We start from the raw sequence: 21275 nt of genomic DNA, 5'->3' as shown, positions 1-21275 counted from the left end.
TTTTGGTATAGTTGTTTGTTTTCTTATTGTTGAGTGTTATTCAGCAATTTTTATTGGCCTTTCCTCTGAATGATCCAGGGGAATTAATCGACAAGCATTAATTAAGCCACTATTATGTGCTTTCATGGCCCTGTGCTAGTCATTGTGGGAAACTAATCACAATCCTCAAGAAGTTTACAATCTAACTGATAACCACACAAAAGATTTTAGAGGTCACTTCCTCTCAAGCTTGGCGTTTGTTTGGTGGGGTCCCACGCGGGTTCAACATGCGTATCGAGAAGTGTTATTTCTGTTCGGGGCCCATCTACCCTGGACACGGCATGATGTTCGTCCGCAACGATTGCAAGGTGTTCAGATTTTGCAAATCTAAATGTCATAAAAACTTTAAAAAGAAGCGCAATCCTCGCAAAGTTAGGTGGACCAAAGCATTCCGGAAAGCAGCTGGTAAAGAGCTTACAGTGGATAATTCATTTGAATTTGAAAAACGTAGAAATGAACCTATCAAATACCAGCGAGAGCTATGGAATAAAACTATTGATGCAATGAAGAGAGTTGAAGAGATCAAACAGAAACGCCAAGCTAAATTTATAATGAACAGATTGAAGAAAAATAAAGAGCTACAGAAAGTTCAGGATATCAAAGAAGTCAAGCAAAACATCCATCTTATCCGAGCCCCTCTTGTAGGCAAAGGGAAGCAGTTGGAAGAGAAAATGGTACAGCAGTTACAAGAGGATGTGGACATGGAAGATGCTCCTTAAAAATCTCTGTAACCATTTCTTTTGTGTACATTTGAAAATACCCTTTGGATACTTGGAACTGTTAAATTATCTTATTTTTTACATAAGGTCACTTAAATGAAAAGTAATTAAAATACATCTTTCCTACATTGCCTTCTACATAACATCAGATATTACGGATGTTAGATTGCATCTCAGTGTTAAATCTTCACTGATAGATGTACTTACGTAAATCATGAAAATTCTACTTATAACTATAGAAGTGAATTGTGGATGTAAAATGGTTATGCCATTTGGATAATGGCACTAGGCAGCATTTGTATAGTAACTAATGGCAAAAATTCATGGCTAGTGATGTATAAAATAAAATATTCTTTGCAGAAAAAAAAAAAGATTTTAGAAAAGCATAGTTACGTGATACTAACAATGTTGAACTATAGGAGAGATTTATTGAGCAGTTGAAGAAATCCTCAGAGGAAATGGAACTTAGGCTAGGCTCCAAAGACTCTCAAGAGTTGGCTAAGCAGAGAGACCACACATATGGACATATGTGGGTAATTCAAACAAAGGTCGGGGGGTGATGCCCGGATTACCGAGATAATTATGGCAGTTGACACGTTGCTTCTACTACTCTTCTATTCATTTCTACATTCATCCAGTAATAATAATAATAATACTGAAATAATGAGAATTTACTGTGGGCCAAGCACTATGCTATGCACTTTTCATCCATTGTCTAATTTCACCTTAACTATAACCCTATAAGTAAGGTAATAGAATATCCTATTCTACAGATAAGGAAAGAGGTTCAAGGAGTTTTAGTTAATTGTCTGCAGTTTCACAGCTAGGAAGTTATAGAGACAAAATTCATGTTTGTCCCTGTGCTCTCAGTTGCCAACCCACACCATCAACAACTCATTTGGAAAGATAGCTATAACATCTCCAATGATAGGAAATCAAGACAAGACTCAGATATGGAGAGAAAGTTCTCTTCTTCTCTGAATGGGCACAGCATGGCAAAAGTACTGGACTATCAGAAGATGTGCATTCGAATCCTGGATCCACCACCACTAAGCTGTGACCTAAGGCAATTTACATTACTTCTCTGAACCTCAGTTTCTGATATGGTTTGGCTCTGTGTCCCCACCCATATCTCTTGTAAAATTGTAATCCCCAGTGTTGGAGGTGAAGCCTGGTGGGAGGTGATTGGATCATGGTGGTGGTTTCAAATGGTTTTGCACCATCCCCCAGTGCTGTCTCATGATGGAGTTCTCATGAGATCTGGTTGTTTAAAAGTGTGTGGCACCTTCCCCTTTGCTTTCTCTTCCTCCTGCTCCAGCCATGTGAAGATGTGCTTGCTTTCCCTTTGCCTTCCACCATAATTGTAAGTTTCTTAAGGCCTCCCGAGAACCAGAAGCCTGTACAGCCTGCAGAACCATGAGCTGATTAAACCTCTTTTCTTTATAAATTATCCAGTCTCAGGTATGTCTTTATAGCACTATTAGGATGGACTAATACAGCTTCCTCAATTAGTAGTTACAGTTTTGGGGCTGTTAGAATTGACCTCAATTGTAACAGTTACAGTGGGCTGTTACAGTGTTTCTCAATTGGGCTGTTACAATGTTTCTCATATGGCTGTTGTGATGATTAAATGAGATGCTATAAATTTAAATAATTTTGAACTATATAAATATATCACCATTACTTTTCTTATTAGAAGTATTTTTACTTGTAAGATTAGGATCAAATATAAAAATGTTTTAAGGGCATTAGAAATGATCACAGGAAACCATTGAACCAGAAGGCAGAAATTCACATGTGAAAAGAGAGTCCTATACTACAACCTACTACAAAATAGTATATGAGAAAAATTTATGGGGCTCAGGACACTCTACCCCCAAATATGGCAACTTGGCAAGTTGAATATTTTAAGCTGAAGGTATTTGAGAAATGGCAGGTGTACTTAAGACTCTCTGATCTTTCCCTGAAGCTGGTCATAAAACCCTTATGTGAGAGGTGCCCTCCCTATACCCAGATGAAAGGAACACCCTTATCTACCAAGGCAGAGGGATGTGGAGAGGAATCTGAATGAATAGGCCTTGCTAAGTTTTCCCCAGTTTACTACTCTTAGCTCATACCTGTTTGTTCCATCAAATTTTCCCAGTTTCTCACTCCTCATAAACATGCTCAGGTTTAACCATTTCTTGGTGTTTTCATTTCTTTATGAAGGCTACCTTGCCGTGTAAAAATTATATTAAATAAGTTTGTATGCTTTTCTCTTGTTAATCTGTCTTTTGTTACAGGTGCCCCAGCTGAGAACTTAGAAAGGTAGAAGGGAAAATATATTTTTTCTCCCCTACATAATCATAATAGGTAAAATTTAGAGGGTTCTTAACTATGCGCCACTCATTTCATCTGTACAACAACCTGTGAGATGGATTGTAGACTTTTTTCCCAGTAATGTTTGTTTGTTTCACTGTGTTTTGACTTGCTTTATGGTAGTCTAGTACCTGAACATTCTTCCCTTGTTTGAAAATTCTACCACAGTGTGAGTCATTTTTTTATTTTTTTATTTTTATTTTATTTATTATTATTTTTTTTGAGACAGGGTCTCACTCTGTCACCCAAGCTGGAGTGCAGTGGTGCCATCATGACTCACTGCAACCTCGACCTCTCAGGCTCGAGTGATCCTCCCACCTCAGCCTCCATAGTAGCTGAGGCCACAGGTATGCACCATCACACCTAGCTAATTGTTATTATCATTATTATTATTATTATTTGTAGTGGCAGAATATCACTGTGTTGCCCAGGCTAAACTCGCACTCCTGGACTCAACCAATCCTCCTGTCTTAGCTTCCCAAAGTTACGGAATTACAGGTGTGAGCCACTGCATCCAACCCACTGTGTGAATCTTTATGGAAGGCAGGGTCCTACCTCCCATTCCAAAAGCCAGATCCTGCTACTGTAGTGATCATGAGCTAGTGCCCTAAAGTTGGCCAATTGAATAATCCTATAGACGACTTGGCATCTGAAACAAGTGATGCCTTTCAACAGTAGGAGCATCAAGTGATCAGAGTGATCAGTGGTCGTGGTACCAAAAATAGCCTCCAGAGTCTAGTACCTAAACTGGCCTTTGCAGGTTCCTTTGTTTTATACCATTTTTGAAACCTGTTTTGCCAGCCTTCCTAATATCTTTCCAAGAAATTTCTGTTTTGAACATGCTAACTGTAGTTGGTTGCTGTTGCTTGCAACCAAGAAACCTGGCTGGCAAAAGTAGGCACTATTATTGTCCACATTCTATAAATGAGAAAACTGAGGTGAAGCTAAGTAATAATGGAGCTGGGATTTGAACACTGACAACATGACACCAGATGTTACACTAAGAAAAAGAGAAAACAAAGAGACCATTTACCTAGGACATTACTGCAAATGGATACATAGAAAAATAGTTCAAAAAACAGTATGTGTGAGCATACACACATGCACATACGCATACACGTAAGACCATCTGCCTCATAGGAAATTTCGAACAGTGTCTAAGACAATGTCAGTGGTTGATATTATTATGTGATTCAAGTATTTTTGGACTGCAAATGAAATCTTTAAATCCATCTCAAGCAAATAATCTACATTTTCTGAAGAAATTATCAAAATCTGATCAGATAAGGAACATTTAATATTCTAATATAAAAAATTCATCAACCAAAGAAAATCCTAGAATCTTGAGAATTTCAAAATGGCACAGATTTAGGAAGATACATCTCTTACCTAGATTGCCTTTGTTTTTTGAATGAAAAAGGTGCAGATAACTGAGTTGCTGTCAAATGACAAAGTATCCTACACTGCTCATTGAGACAGGAGAGCAATGAAAATGCTAGCAGAAGATACCTAGGGTATTTTTCCCTACCCAACTATACCAACTCACAGAGATCAGGAGCAAGAGTTGTTAGTAAATCCAGCTCACATGTACTGTAAGACAATGAGGTACATAGGAAGGGGAGCTAGCATTATTGGGACCCCTTCTACATACTATGCTCTTTAAATACATTGCCTCATTTAATCCTCACAACAACCCTCAAAAATGGATACTATGATTCCCACTTGACAAGGCTATGAAACGGCAGAGGTGTGATCTGAATGTAGGCCTGTTTCACTTCAAAGTGCATTTTAAAACCCTAACATGAAAACTTCACAGAGGCAAATGCATTAGCTGGGGAAGCTTGAAGTACACAGCTCCAGAGAGAGGAAGAAGAAATCAACAAATGCTAGAACCTAACACAAATACAGCACCAAGGACTGTTTGAAATAATTTTCTCGTGTATTATCTCATATTAGTAATCTGGCGGACTGAAGTTCAGTGGTAAAATGCTTCAGACAATTGTTCCCTGGTATTTAATGAATTCTAAAGTGACTTTTAATAGTTGGAAAATAAGATCTTAAAATAGCTCTGTTATGCTTTTCAACAGACACATGCAACCAGTTTGAGCCGTAGAATAAACATAATACATCTTCCTGGAACATCTATTTTCCTTAAAGATTGGGAAGGAAAAGTTATATAATTTGCGTGACAATGTAAAGTATTTTTAAAAATCAAAACAAACACGAACATATCATGAAGTAGTATGCAAAGGCCCGTGATGTTTTAAGATAAAACAGAATCTTCAAAGAAATTTCAAGCTTTTAACAGACAGCTTCTGGGCCCCTGGAGTGTTCACACTCCTCTGTTGTTAGGGACACTTGGGGAGGGGGAGTTTAAGAAACTCTGCAATATTATGTCCCATATAGGGTTATTCCATCTTGTTCGAAAGTTTCACTAAATTTTTATGTACATTTCAGTCTGTCATGACTTCACAAACAATAGTCTTGTCAGCTAGCTTTTGCTTATAAATCTGGAGTAAGTTAGACTTTTAATCAAAATTGGAAAAAATAGTATACAGGCTACATTTCTTTAAGCAATGACTACCAAATCTGATATTTCAGACATTGGTAATAATCATAGCCCTGGTAATAATCACAGCCCAATAGCTGCCATCTACATTCTGGCTAACATCATAGTTAGCTGACAGGATATGTTATTATCCAGAAGGGATTACTTGATGTTAAATCTTGAAATGAGAACAGAGAGAATTGGTTCAGTGATGTGGACTTGCAGAAAGAATCCGCAAACTTGTATTCTAATTATTCCTCTCATATTCCCAATTCTATGAAAACATTAGAAATTTCTTTCTCTGCCTCAAGTGAACTACTGCTTGACTTAGCCAACCAATAAATATTAAGCAAAGCTTGAGTTTTAACTGAAACACATGATTTTTTTAAACTTGTATATCTATATCCTTTTTTAAAAGTGTTACATCCACTAACTGTAGGTTTAGCTGTATGTATAAACCTTTATTTAGGAATTCTGTCACTCCAATCACTTTTTGATCATAATTTCCATCTGCAACAGGAATCAGTGTGTTTGTTGATATTCAGTATGCCTAAAATAAGCCTTAGCCTCACAGCCTTAGCCTCAATGCAGTGAGCTTAAGGTCCTCAGTCAACAGAAAGGAATAGCTTTCCTGTAAGTGACGCACTTCAAAAATGCTTGTTCTGTAGTCAGCCTTCTGGTGGATCACCAGAAATCAGCCTTGTTTCCTTTTATTAGGATGATATTAAGCCCCCAATGGAGTTGTCGGCTGGCCTGCACTGGGCTCCTTTCTCTGAGCAGCCTGGCTCTCAGAATAATGGGACTATCTTATGCAGCCCTCTTTTGGCTCCCCCACTTACAATGAGGATTGAAAAGCAAACAATGAGCCAACCTAGTCTACTCAGGGAACTTTCTATACTTTGAAATGCTGGGCTTTATTTGCCCAGCAAACCTCAGTATATGAGTTTCAGTTTTCTGCTATGGGCTCTGCTCTATTTGTCCACAAGAATGTGCTATATAGCTTTCCTTAGAACCCTATTGCTATAATTTTAAACAGAAAAAAAAGCAGATTACAAAATTGCTTCTACACTGGAAGTGTAATTATGTAAAAATTATGTATGCATATTGACAAGGACTAGACGGGGATGAGGAAAAAATGAAAACAATTTGATTTGCGGGGGGTGGCAGGACTATGAATGAGGATTTGTTTTTCCTTTCCTTTAGAGATTCATTAACATTCTCAGAGGCTGCTTGTACAAAAAACACAAGACAGTTAAAACTGTATTTTCGGATATAAAATGTTGATCATCCTTCTGTTCATTTAGCATTTGCCTTATACTGCCAATGTTCCCTTTTCTACATCACCTGAAAGAACAGATTTCACCGTAATTTAGGGAGTCTTTGCCAAGAAAATCAATAAAGACATATTTGTACAGAGCCTAGAGTGGGCTGGTTTTATCCAGGAATGTGTTGAGTTAATTGAAAAGGTTTTGGTTAAAGTTAGCCAGTCGGAGATCACAGCATTGTAGACAACACATACTGTGAGTATGAACTTCATACAACCTTTCAAATACCTTTGGGAAGGCAGGAAATTGAAATATTGTGCTATATTGGCAACTAAATGGTCATTTATCATCCATGCTAAGTTTGGAGCTCAGAAGAATGATTTGGAAACTCTTGAGGGCCTTTATTAACAATTTCAAAGTTAGACCTGTATATTTAGATTTTCGCAGCATATTTGGGGAAGACTAAGAGATAACATCTGCATATACTATTAACATGGCCTCTCTAATAACAAGTTCGGACTGTATTCACACCCACAAAAGCTGCATTAAAATACATTAAGCTTGAGACACCAACTGACAAAAGCAAGGAAATTCACAGTTAAAGGGGAAACGTGCCATATGTTCTTCAATACCTAAGAGCAACGGGGTGCATTTGGAAAGTCATTAAAGCGGCACCCAGTTGTGCCTAGGTATTGGAGAACATATGGAATCTTTTCCTCTGCGAGTGTAATTTTCCCTGCTCTCAATGAACGCATGTATCAATCTTCACTTTTTGGTCGTATAGGTTTTTGTTTGCTTAATTACCGCAGCGTGTAAAATAAATACCTTCTTATTTTCAAATATCAACACAATCACACAATGGAAACTAATCCTCAGTCATTGCTGCCTGATTATTCCTAGTGATTTGTCTTTCTTTCCCAAGGTGCCTGCACCATCCTCACAGTTCCAGCTGTCCTTTACCTCTTAAGGACTACTTTTCCTTTTCCTACCCCAAGGATGCAGTCACCCATAGTGGCCAACAATTGCATCTTCTATCAGCAATTCAGTGGGTCAGCTGGCAAAAGTCAGAGTTTTGAGAGCCAGAAGAACCCATTCTTCTGGACATTTGCTATTAAGATAGTCTCTTTCTTCTTTATTTGTATTTTTTTTTTAACTTTTATTTTAGGCTCAGGGGCATGTGTGCAGGTTTGTTATATAGGTAAACTCATGTCACAGGAGTTTGCTATACAGATTATTTTATCACCCAGGTACAAAGCCTGCTACACAATAGTTATTTTTTCTGCTCCTCTCTCTCCTGCTACCCTCCACCTTCCAGTAGGCCACAGTGTCTGTTGTCCCTTCTATGCATTCATGAGTTCTCATCATTTAGTTCCCACTTATAAGTAAGAACATGTGATATTTGGTCTTCTGTTCCTGCATTAGTTTGATAAGGATAATAGCCTCCATCTCCACCCATGTTTCCACAAAAGACATGATCTCATTCTTTTTCATGGCTGCATAGTATTCCATGGCGTATATGTACCACATTTTCTTTATCCAATCTGTCACTGATGGTCATTTAGTTTGATTCCATGTCTTTGCTGTTGTGAATAGTGCTGCAATAAACATTTACAGGCATTTGCCTTTATGATAGAATGATTTATATTTCTCTGGGTATATACACAGTAATGGGATTGCTAGGTTGAATGGTAGCTCTGTTTTTAGCTCTTTGAGGAATCACCATACTGATTTCCACAATGGTTGAACCAATTTATACTCCCAAACAATATGTAAGTGTTCACTTGTTTCCACAATCTCACCAGCATCTGTTGTTTTTTGACTTTTTAATAATAGCCATTCTGACTGGTGTGAGATGGTATCTCCAATTTTTTTTTAATATGTACTTTAAGTTCTAGGGTACATGTGCACAATGTACAGGTTTGTTACATATGTATACATGTGCCATGTTGGTTTGCTGCACCCATTAACTTGTCATTTACATTAGGTATTTCTCCTAATGCTATCCTGCCCCCTACCCCACAGCAGGCCCCTGTGTGTGATATTTCCTGCCCTGTGTCCAAGTGTTCTCATTGTTCAATTCCTACCTATGAGTGAGAACATGCAGTGTTTGGTTTTCTGTCCTTGTGATAGTTTGCTCAGAATGATGGTTTCCAGCTGCATCCATGTCCCTGCAAAGGACATGAACTCATCCTTTTTTACGGCTGCATAGTATTCCATGGTGTGTATATGCCACATTTTCTTAATCCAGTCTATCATTGATGGACATTTGGGTTGGTTCCAAGTCTTTGCTATTGTGAATAGTGCCGCAAAAAACATACATGTGCTTGTGTCTTTATAGTAGCATGATTTGTAATCCTTTGGGTATATACCCAGTAATGGGATCACTGGCTCAAATGGTATTTCTAGTTCTAGATCCTTGAGGAATCACCACACTGTCTTCCACAATGGTTGAACTAGTTTACACTCCCACCAACAGTGTAAAAGCCTTCCTGTTTCTCCACATCTGTGAGATAGTATCTCATTGTGGTTTTCCTTTGCATTTTTCTAATGATCAGGGATGTTGAGCTCTTTTTTTATATGCTTGTTGGCCTCATGTATGTCTTCTTTGGAACAGTGTCTGTTCATGTCCTTTGCTCACTTTTTTATGATATTGTTTGTTTTTCTAAGTTTGTTTAAGTTCCTTACAGATACTGGATATTAGACATTGTCAGATGCATAGTTTACAAATATTTTCTCACATTCTGTAAGTTGTCTGTTTACTCTGTTAATAGCTTCTTTTGCTGTGCATAAGCTCTTTAGTTTAATTAGGTCCCATTTGTCCATTTTTATTTTTGTTGCAATTGCTTTTGGCGTCTTTGACATGAAATCTTTGCCAGGGTCTATGTCCAAAGTGGTATTTCTTAGGTTATTTTCCAGGATTTTTATGATTTTAGGTTTTAAATATGAATCTTTAATTCATCTTGAGTTGATTTTTGTATATGGTATAAGAAAGGGGTCCAGTTTCAATCTTCTGCATAACTGGCTAGCCGGTTATCCCAGCACCATTTATTGAATAGGGAGCCTTTTCGCATTGCTTGCTTTTATCAGCTTTGCCAAAGATCAGATGGCTGTAAGTGTGCGGCCTTACTTCTGGAGTTTCTATTCTGTTCCATTGGTCTATGTGCCTGTTTTTGTACCAGTACCATGCTGTTAATTCCTTATATGACAAATGTAGCAATCAGTGTGCTACAAAGAAGTGTTTATCAATATAACTGAGTCCTCTTTCTGTGACATGCATCCATTCATTCATTCAGTCATTCAATTGTTGAATGCCTGTCGTGTGTAGGCGTTAAGAATAAAATGCTGACTCAGATCTAGGCCCTGCTCCCTAGTTGCTTACTGTCTATTGGAATAGACAGAAGAGTAAGCAGGCAATAGTGGTCCAGTGTGATGAGTGCTGTTACAGAGGTCAGCAGAGGGGGCTGATGAAGCACAGAGGAAGGGCACCTAACCCATAGGAGGTGTTCTGGATGAAGAACCCGAGAGTGAGCAATTTTCCTGACACATATCCATTGTAGAGCCCAGCTTATAATTGAATTTATGCAGTACCATCCACAAACTTATTGAGTCCTTACCACATGGTAGACCCTGGACTAGGCACTGAGACTACAGACACGGTTTCTGTCGTTTTTAAGCAGGGGAGTGACAGAAACAGCTCGGCCCAATCATTAAAGATGAGGAGGACAGAAGAGACAAAGATACAGGGCCAGATCATGAAAGCCATCTTTTATACTACAGCAATTGAGGAATTACAGAAGACTTATAACATGGAGTGTGATGTGATCAAATTAATGTTTTAGAAAAATCACCTTGGCACCGTCAAAGAAGAGATTCTGGAAGGAGTCAAGAGAGTCAGGGAGACTAGTTAGGAGGCTGATGAAAGATACTGCGCCTCACAGCAAGAAGAATGCAGCTGAAATAGAAGGGCAGGGAAAAATTCAAATAATATTTAGAAGATAGCAGAACTTGGTGGTTGATTGGACCTGCAGACTGAAAAAAAAAAAAAAAAAATGATGTATCTGTGGGATGTGGAATCCACACAGACTGACTGAATGTTAGAGGAGAACTTGGAGGTTATCCAGTTAAGTGCTCTTGTTTCACCCATAAGGAAACTGGAGGTCCAGAAGTTGACTAACTTGGATCAAATCAATCAGTCTATTTTGTTGATGCTGCAGTGCCTAGGACCAAGATCCTCTAGTTCACAAAGAAAGTTTTGCAATAAACTTAACTTGGCATGTGGATTGATAGATAAGTATTATTTATACTTTGAAGCTCCCAAAGCTGAAAACTAATATCAAAATTATTGGAACTTTCTCCATACTTTCTTAGCTTTTTTTCTTCCACCATATTTGATCTGAACTCTCTGCTCTCTACAAAGTGTGGCTGTATTATGACCTTATGACTCTGCAACTGTGAAATACAAATGTTGTTGTTGTTGTTGTTGTTGTTGTTTCAGACGGAGTCTCACTCTGTCACCCAGGCTGGAATGCATAGCATGATCTCAGCTCACTGCAACCTCAGCCTCCAGGGTTCAAGTAATTCTCCTGCCTCAGTCTCCCTAGTAGCTGGGATTACAGGCGTGAGCTACCACGCCCAGATAATTTTTCTATTCTTTGTAGAGACAGCATTTCACCACGTTGGCCAGGCTGATCTTGAACTCCTGACTGCAAGTGATCCACCCACCTTGGCCTCTCAAAGTGCTGGGATTACAGGTGTGAGCCACCATGCCCGGCCGAAACACAAAAGTTTTATGTAGATGCTTATTTTGTGATTAAAATTTGTGCAGGAGTGTAGTACAGATACTGTAAAATAGACAGTAATGAATTGAGGTACATCCTTGGAAAGTCGTCTTTCCCTCCTTGGGACTCAATTTCTAACTTGTAAAATAAGAAAAATAAGATTTGTTAACTATAGCAGTAAATATTGTTTGAAGGCAATGAATTTTGAAATATAGCAAATTAAAACACGTTTTGGATCAAGTGTAAAGTTGTTATGTTACTTTCCCCTGCCCTTAAACACTGCTACTGGGGTTCTGGATCATTAATGATAAGATCAACTCAGAAGAAGCTTGAGTGATAAATTAACAATACATTTGAGTCAATGCATCTCCTTCCAGATATAGTTTCAACATTCTTCATCAAACAAACACCTTAAGGGGTTGCTCCACATGCCTTTTCCAATGTCTTCTCAAATACAATTGCATCATCTAATGCACTAGCACTTTGAGATAGTACACACGCTCAACCACACACATAGGGGCTACTAATCCCAAGATACTCTGAATCTCTCTCTTCAAATAAAAAAATCTTACTTGATAAACAAAGGGTTTATTCTTCTTAACATTCTCCATATTGGGTCTCTGAAAACCATTGGCTCTCTAGTAGGCAGTGTAGTGCATCAAACTTATGCTATAAAATGTGGTCAATATTTTGTTGACCACATTTGAAGACACATTTGAATACCACAGTTGAAGAGAAACACTTGGCATGGTTGCGTGCACCTGTACTCCCACTACTCAGGAGGCTGAGGCAGAAGGATTACTTGAGCCCAGAAGTTCCAGTCTGGCCTGGGTGACATAGCGAGACCCCAGTTCAAAAAAAATTTGAAGAGAAAAGATGTATTTATATAATGGAATAATGTATTAGTTCTTTTTCATGCTGCTGATAAAGACATACCCAAAAGTGGGTAATTTATAAAGAAAAAGAGCCTTAATGGACTCAGTTCCAAGTGACTGGGGAGGCCTCACAATCATGACAGAAGGTGAAAGACATGTCTTACATGGTGGCAGGCAAGAGAGAATGAGAACCAAAAGAAAAGGGAAACTCCTTATCAGACCATTAGATCTAGTGAGACTTATTCAGTACCATGAGAACAGTATGAGGAAAACTGCCCCCATGATTCAGTTATCTCCCACTGAGTCCCTCCTGCAACATGTGGGAATTATGGGAGCTACAATTCAAGATGAGATTTGGGTGGGGACACAGCCAAAGCAGATCAGATATTTGAAAATGTTGAAAGAATGTACATTTCATTCTCCATAAGTATTTTTCTTACCCATTGAACCAATGACATTCATTGTTTAGGGTGAGAGACATGGCAGCGTAAGGAGAAGGAGTGCTCCTGGTACAACTTAGAACAAAGAAATAATCAGTCAGCTTGGATTTCAAACTACATTTTTCTAATTCCATAACAAGACAATGATCTTAAAAGCCGGGTTCAGCTGAGAAACTGAAGGATTTCTAAATCTCTGTTTAAATCCCATTATATAGCAAAAGTTAAACTTGGAGGTCTGAGAATAAAGATTTATTATTAGCCACAATGTAAAAGAGCATGAAGGATATGTCACAAAAAGAATTTGTCACTCAAAAAGGGAAAACCTCTTCCTGTGTTGAGAGGAAGAGTTGGTGGACGAATACATTTTGAACAGCTGAGACAAAGGAGAAGATGCCTCACCCCTGAGGTCAAACAACAAAACAACTAGATATACTGAGAGAATCCAAAACATACTGGGTGGTGGTCTACTTTCATGGCCGTGTTATAAAATGGAAAGAGTAATTATGATATACTGGAAACATGAAGTGAGGCAGCATCAGCAGGAAAGGCACCTGTGTGAATGGATCTGAGATAGCACTTCCAATGGCCCACACAGTCTGTGAGTAGCAGAGGAAGGAATAAACTGAGAGAACTAATGAGTTGGAAGAAGTCTGGTGCAGGATGAAGAGGTAAAGAGACCTCAAGAGCAAAGAAGCCCTGGATCATTGCAGTGGATACTACAGGCAAACAGGCATACCACAGCAGACATTAACACTGGATAGATGTGCTGTAACCTAGCAGGATGAGGAATATTCCAGGAGAAACCAACAAACCTTTTCTGTCCCACTGCTGCCGCCACTATGCATAGGCCTTCCTCTGCATACAGATGTTATTTTGGGGGAAAAGGAAAGCGAAAACCCCTTGAAACAGCCTTGAGAAAGAGTTTGAACTTTGAACAAAATGACTACCTAAAAGAGAGTTTTCAGACTGAGTTGCATTCAGATGTCTGTTTAAGCTTCTTACCATCAAGATTAGAGATGCCAGAATGAGATAAGGTAGAGTTTAGATAATACCAAATGTGACATAAGAGACCCATTTGTTTTCTCAACTTCAATGCTGCCATATTGACTTGTCGAAGTAAGGATTAATTTTCCTTCTAAGACAAAAGTACTACCAATTCCCCAAATGAAGACAGGATCCTCAAGGTTTTGCAAAGCATCTTCAGCAGGAAGTAGAACTCATGGGGAGAATAGAACTTGTGTTTCCTTAATTCAAATTTAGGGATATTTCTTCCTTTCCCCACCAACATAATTATGAAAAATAGGTTTGAATGCAGATAGCATAAGGAATAATTTGCTTGCCATTAAAACATTCATGTTGAGTTTCAGTCTTGATCAAATCCACTGACTCTACTCTTCTTTCATAATAAAAATAGATTTGATAACCAGCTAGGTTAAAAAGGCCAAACCAGTTTGTCTATTGGCTGATGGTAGCAAGTAGTACAGTTCCCCACTAACTGCTGTGCTGATTGACAGGGACCTCTAAAACAATAGAAGGGTATGCCAAACAACTCCCTTTTGAATTTAACTCAAAACTCCAGAATGGCTTTCATGAGGCCATGGTTGACTGGTGTCTTCTTTGATGTGATAAAATTTCAGTCATTTTCAGTTGCAGTTGTAATTACTATGTATGGGAGGGGTTAGGGGCTGACTATCCAGTATTATTTTATTCTTTCAATTCAGTAATAATATAATAACTTAGAGACTTAACAGCTCAGTGAAAGAATGGTACATAGTGGCCTATTGAAAAACCTCAGTCTAGTATTTTGCTTTTGACAGAACGTTCTTTCAGACGTTACTTCTGGGGGTTAAAAAAAAACTCTGGATTATTTGCATAAGAATATATTGTATTGTAATGTGTCTAGCATTTCCATGATGGAAAATTCAAGAAAGGGAACAGTATATTACCATTACAAACAATGATATTTGGAATTAGAACAGAAAGCCCTCAGTCATTTTTCAACCTGCCAAACAAATCAATGCCAAGAGAAAACTGTGTATGTGTGTGTGTGTGTGTGCGCGCGCTCACTTATGCACAAGCCCATGGGCTGATGAGAGCGTCTAACAAAGATATGGATTTATAATTTGCTACCACCAAAGGAAGCACTTTAAATGGCACTAAGTTAGCGAGGGAGCAGTGGTAGAAGGCAAGGGTCATAAACTTCAGCACAAGTGTAGGGAATGTTTCACGTTTGTGTACATTTTTCAATCTTAAAACAGATTTACTCAGGATTTAAGACTTTATTAAGGTCAAAAGGATTACATTAAGTTCATAGACACGTTTGTTATATTAATTGAGTCATAAGTTCTGGCCGTCTGCAAACACATTTGAAAACAGGCATCAGCTGGTTTCCATTGCCATAATAGATCAGAAAATCTGCCAGTAAGTCTGTTTGCAGCTCTTAAAAGTTGTTGAACAAAAATGTGTTTTGAACTATCGACAATTACCTGAGAAAACAACTGGATTCTGTAAGTGGATTTGTTTATATTCCCAATATACTCTCCCTCACCCCACTTCCTCCGTTCTTATCATGGACTTTCCTTAGCCCCAAGCATCCCACTCCAGGGCTTCAGAGATGATCATTGCCTGAAAATATTTCCATTTCCTCCCTCATTAAGATGGAATATCAAGAAGAATGTTAACTGGTCTTTTTAAAAATAACTTAATATTAATAGAGGGGGAAACAGTGTATGTAGAATAGGGAGACAGAGTTGGGTTTTTATTAAATTGTATGCAAAAGAACATGTATGTAAAGAATATGTATAAAATATATTTAAGTTATCATAGATTAAAAAAAATTACCATTACATTGGCAGTCCCATTAGCCCCTCCACAACTCTACATCCTTCCCTCTGCACCCAGGGGTACTGTCCTGAATTTGTGTTTTTTATTACCCACTTGCTCTTTTCTATAGTGTTTACTATATACATTTGTATCTCCTAACAATACATTGCTGAATTTTGCATATTTTGAGCTCTATAAAATAAAATAATTCTTAATGTATCCTTCTGCATTTTTTAATATTATGCTTCCAAGGTCCATCTATGTTGTAGCATGTAACTTGAATTAAACTACTTGATATGGTTTGGATCTGTGTCTCCGCCCAAATCTCATGTCAAATTGTAATCCCCAATGTTGCAGGCAGGGCTTGGTAGGAGGTGATTGGATCGTAGGGGTGGATTTCCCCTTTGGAACTGTTCTCCTGATAGTGAGAGAGTTCTTGCAAAATCTGGTTGTTTAAAAGTGTGTAGTGACTCGCCCCTCTCTCTGCCTCCTGCTCCAGCCATATAAGATGTGCCTGCTTCCCCTTTGCCTTCTGCTATAATTGTAAGCTTCCTGAGGACTCCCAGCCATGTTTACTGTGCAGCGTGTGGAACTGTGAGCCAATTTAACATCCTTTATAAATTACCCAGTCTCAGGTATTTCTTTATACCTGTGTGAGAACAGACTAATACACTACTTTCATTGAAGCACAGTATTCTATTCATGTGTATACCAAAATGTATTCATATTCATACAGTCTCTACATATCCTTAGATATTTATGTCACTCGATTTTATTTTCACAGTACAATAGTGCCATTGTAAATATTTTTGTACATGTCTCACAGTATAAAAGTGGCCAAATTTAGGGTGAATTCCCAGGAAAGAAAATACACATTTTCCACTTTACTAGATAATGCCAATTGCAGTTGATGCATATCTTCAGGAAGATTTGTCACTCATTCTGCTAGTCTGATTGCTGTGATTTCAATTTACACCTCTCTGATTATTAATGAATTAGCCATTCACATTTACTCTGCTGGTATGTAGAAATTCAACTTCTATATTACCTTTATATCCAAACACCTTGGTCAAACACTCTTATTAATCCTAGTAACTTATCTGTACACTTTTTAATTTTTCTATGTACACCATCATATGATTTGTGAATAACAATATTTTTATTTCTTCTTTTGAAATACTCAAACTATTTTTCTTTCTTTTCTTATTTAACTGGCTGTGATTGCCAGCTCAATGTTGAGTAGAAACTGTGATAGCAGGCAACCTTGCCTTTTTCACAAATGTAAATTTAATACTTTCAAAGTTTTACCATAAATATGATGCATGTAGTATGTTTTTTCTCATTCAGCAGGTTTAGATGTCCTCTTTTTTTCCTTGTTTACTAAGAGTTTTAGCATGAATAGATGTTTAATTTTATCAAACGGTCTTTCTGATTATATTGAAATAATCATACTGTTTTTTCTTTAATTACATAAAGTGGAGAATTTCACTAATTGATCTTAAAAATTTAAACCATTCCTGTATTCTGGAAATAAATCAACTTTGTAATGATGTATTATCCTTTCATGCACTGCTAGATTTGGTTTAATATTTCGTTTAAAATTTTTGAATTCTATATTCATAATAAAATTGGCTTGTAATTTTCTTATCTCTGTTCTTGTTTGTTATCAACATTATGCTAGTTTGTGAAATGAGTTTGTTAGTGTTCTTTCTTTTTCTGAAATCTGAAATAATCTGTGTAAAATCTGAATTATTTGTTACTTGAATGTTTGTTAAAACTCAATATAAATTTTTCCACTTCATCTGCATGTTTTATTAACTTAAGGTTATTCAATATTTATTATTTTATAAATTTGTGAATTTCTGAAACATTCATAATTATTCTCTTTTTTATTCCTGATATATTTCTTACTTACATCTTTTTTTCTTGATCATTCTTGCCAAAGGTTTGCCAATCTCATCAGTCTTTTCAAGGTACCAATTTTTGGCTTTATTGATTGCTTCTAGTAAATGTTTATTTTCTATTTTATTGGTTTCCACTCTTATCTTTAGTCTTTCATTCATTCCACTTTCTTTGGATTTAGCCTGTCATTCTTTTTCTAATTTCTTAAGTTGGATGCTTAGCTCACAAATATTTAGTCTACACTGATATAAGCATTTAAGATTACAAATTTCCCTCTAAGCACTATTTTAGCTGTAACTCCTGAGTTTTTATACATATTCCAGTAATTTTAGTGCTAAATATGTTATATTTAGTTTAATATTTGCTTTTGTGATTCATGAGTTCATTATAAAGAATTATTTCCTAATTTTCAAACACATAATTTTCTACATATATATGTGTGTGTATATATATATTTTATCTTTAGCTTAACTCCAGTGTAATCAGAGAAGAACAAAATGGGATTATTTCCTGATTTTATTTTATTTTATTTTATTTTATTTTATTTTATTTTATTTTATTTTATTTTTTTTTTTGAGACGGAGTCTTGCTCTGCCGCCCAGGCTGGAGTGCTGTGGCCGGCTCTCAGCTCACTGCAAGCTCCGCCTCCCGGGTTCACGCCATTCTCCTGTCTCAGCCTCCCGAGTAGCTGGGACTACAGGCGCCCGCCTCGTCGCCCGGCTAGTTTTTTTGTATTTTTTAGTAGAGACGGGGTTTCAGCGTATTAGCCAGGATGGTCTCGATCTCCTGACCTCGTGATCCGCCCGTCTCGGCCTCCCAAAGTGCTGGGATTACAGGCTTGAGCCACCGCGCCCGGCCTATTTTATTTTATTTTTTTAAATTTTTTTTTAATTATACTTTAAGTTCTAGGGTACATGTGCATAACGTGCAGGTTTGTTACATATGTATACTTGTACCATGTTGGTGTGCTGCACCCATCAACTCGTCAGCACCCATCAATTCGTCATTTATATCAAGTATAACTCCCAATGCAATCCCTCCACCCTCCCCCCTCCCCATGATAGGCCCCGATGTGTGATGTTCCCCTTCCCGAGTCCAAGTGATGTCATTGTTCAGTTCCCACCTATGAGTGAGAACATGCGGTGTTTGCTTTTCTGTTCTTGTGATAGTTTGCTAAGAATGATGGTTTCCAGCTGCATCCATGTTCCTACAAAGGACGCAAACTCATCCTTTTTTATGGCTGCATAATATTCCATGGTGTATATGTGCCACATTTTCTTAATCCAGTCTGTCACAGATGGACATTTGGGTTGATTCCAAGACTTTGCTATCGTGAATAGTGCCGCAATAAACATACGTATGCATGTGTCTTTATAGCAGCATGATTTATAATCCTTTGGGTATATACCCAGTAGTGGGATGGCTGGGTCATATGGTACTTCTAGTTCTAGATCCTTGAGGAATCGCCATACTGTTTTCCATAATGGTTGAACTAGTTTACAATCCCACCAACAGTGTAAAAGTGTTCCTATTTCTCCACATCCTCTCCAGCACCTGTTGTTTCCTGACTTTTGAATGATTGCCATTCTAACTGGTGTGAGATGGTATCTCATTGTGGTTTTGATTAGCATTTCTCTGATGGCCAGTGATGATGAGCATTTTTTCATGTGTCTGTTGGCTGTATGAATGTCTTCTTTTGAGAAATGTCTGTTCATATCCTTTGCCCACTTTTTGATGGGGTTGTTTGTTTTTTTCTTGTAAATTTGTTTGAGTTCTTTGTAGATTCTGGATATTAGCCCTTTGTCAGATGAGTAGATTGCAAAAATTTTCTCCCATTCTGTAGGTTGCTTGTTCACTCTGATGGTAGTTTCTTTTGCTGTGCAGAAGCTCTTTAGTTTAATGAGATCCCATTTGTCAATTTTTGCTTTTGCTGCCGTTGCTTTTGGTGTTTTATGCATGAAGTCCTTGTCCATGCCTATGTCCTGAATGCTACTACCTAGGTTTTCTTCTAGGGTTTTATGGTATTAGGTCTAACATTTAAGTCTCTAATCCATCTTGAATTAATTTTTGTATAAGGAGTAAGGAAAGGATCCAGTTTCAGCTTTCTACTTATGGCTAGCCAATTTTCCCAGCACCATTTATTAAATAGGGAATCCTTTCCCCATTTCATGTTCCTCTCAGGTTTGTCAAAGATCAGATGGCTGTAGATGTGTGGTATTATTTCTGAGGACTCTGTTCTGTTCCATTGGTCTATATCTCTGTTTTGGTACCAGTACCATGCTGTTTTGGTTACTGTAGCCTTGTAGTATAGTTTGAAGTCAGGTAGCGTGATGCCTCCAGCTTTGTCCTTTTGACATAGGATTGTCTTGGCAATGCGGGCTCTTTTTTGGTTCCATATGAACTTTAAAGCAGTTTTTTCCAATTCTGTGAAGAAACTCATTGGTAGCTTGATGGGGATGGCATTGAATCTGTAAATTACCTTGTGCAGTATGGCCATTTTCACGATATTGATTCTTCCTATCCATGAGCATGGTATGTTCTTCCATTTGTTAGTGTCCTCTTTTATTTCACTGAGCAGTGGTTTGTAGTTCTCCTTGAAGAGGTCCTTTTCATCCCTTGTAAGTTGGATTCCTAGGTATTTTATTCTCTTTGAAGCAATTTTGAATGGAAGTTCATTCATGATTTGGCTCTCTGTTTGTCTCTTACTGGTGTATAAGAATGCTTGTGATTTTTGCACATTAATTTTGTATCCTGAGACTTTGCTGAAGTTGCTCAGCAGCTTAAGGAGATTTTGGGCTGAGACAATGGGGTTTTCTAAATATACAATCATGTCATCTGCAAACAGGGACAATTTGACTTCTTCTTTTCCTAACTGGATACCCTTGATTTCTTTCTCTTGCCTGATTGCCCTAGCCAGAACTTCCAACACTATGTTGAATAGGAGTGGTGAGAGAGGGCATCCCTGTCTTGTGCCAATTTTCAAAGGGAATTTTTCCAGTTTTTGCCCATTCAGTATGATATTGGATGTGGGTTTGTCATAAATAGCTCTTACTATTTTGAGGTACGTTCCATCAATACCGAATTTATTGAGCGTTTTTAGCATGAAGGGCTGTTGAATTTTGTCAAAAGCCTTTTCTGCATCTATTGAGATAATCATGTGGTTCTTGACTTTGGTTCTGTTTATATGCTGAATTACGTTTATTGTTTTGCGAATATTGAACCAGACTTGCATCCCAGGGATGAAGCCCACTTGATCATGGTGGTTAAGCTTTTTGATGTGCTGCTGAATCTGGTTTGCCAGTATTTTATTGAGGATTTTTGCATCAATGTTCATCAGGGACATTGGTCTAAAATTCTCTTTTTTTGTTGTGTCTCTGCCAGGCTTTGGTATCAGGATGATGTTGGCCTCATAAAATGAGTTCGGGAGGATTCCCTCTTTTTCTATTGATTGGAATAGTTTCAGAAGGAATGGTACCAGCTCCTCCTTGTACCTCTGGTAGAATTCAGCTGTGAATCCATCTGGTCCTG

The 21275-nt window shown here is 37.8% G+C and overlaps 1 protein-coding gene across 1 annotated transcript; it reads left to right on the top strand.

Moving 5' to 3' along the window:
• Positions 1-217: 217 nt before the first annotated feature.
• LOC104656886 (probable ribosome biogenesis protein RLP24) lies at positions 218-1118 on the top strand. Its single transcript, XM_030934412.1, has one exon. It carries the CDS (start codon positions 267-269, stop codon positions 756-758), a length of 492 nt encoding a protein of 163 aa, XP_030790272.1. The 5' UTR covers positions 218-266; the 3' UTR covers positions 759-1118.
• Positions 1119-21275: the final 20157 nt, after the last annotated feature.

Source organism: Rhinopithecus roxellana, chromosome 7, assembly GCF_007565055.1.
Source record: "Rhinopithecus roxellana isolate Shanxi Qingling chromosome 7, ASM756505v1, whole genome shotgun sequence".
Classification (NCBI taxonomy): domain Eukaryota; kingdom Metazoa; phylum Chordata; class Mammalia; order Primates; family Cercopithecidae; genus Rhinopithecus; species Rhinopithecus roxellana.
Note: the sequence above shows the minus strand (reverse complement) of the source record. Positions and strands in the feature narration are given on the sequence as shown.

Bases quoted from the DNA above. Each gene is read 5' to 3' on its own strand.
- LOC104656886 (XM_030934412.1), top strand. From the start codon at position 267: ATGCGTATCGAGAAGTGTTATTTCTGTTCGGGGCCCATCTACCCTGGA.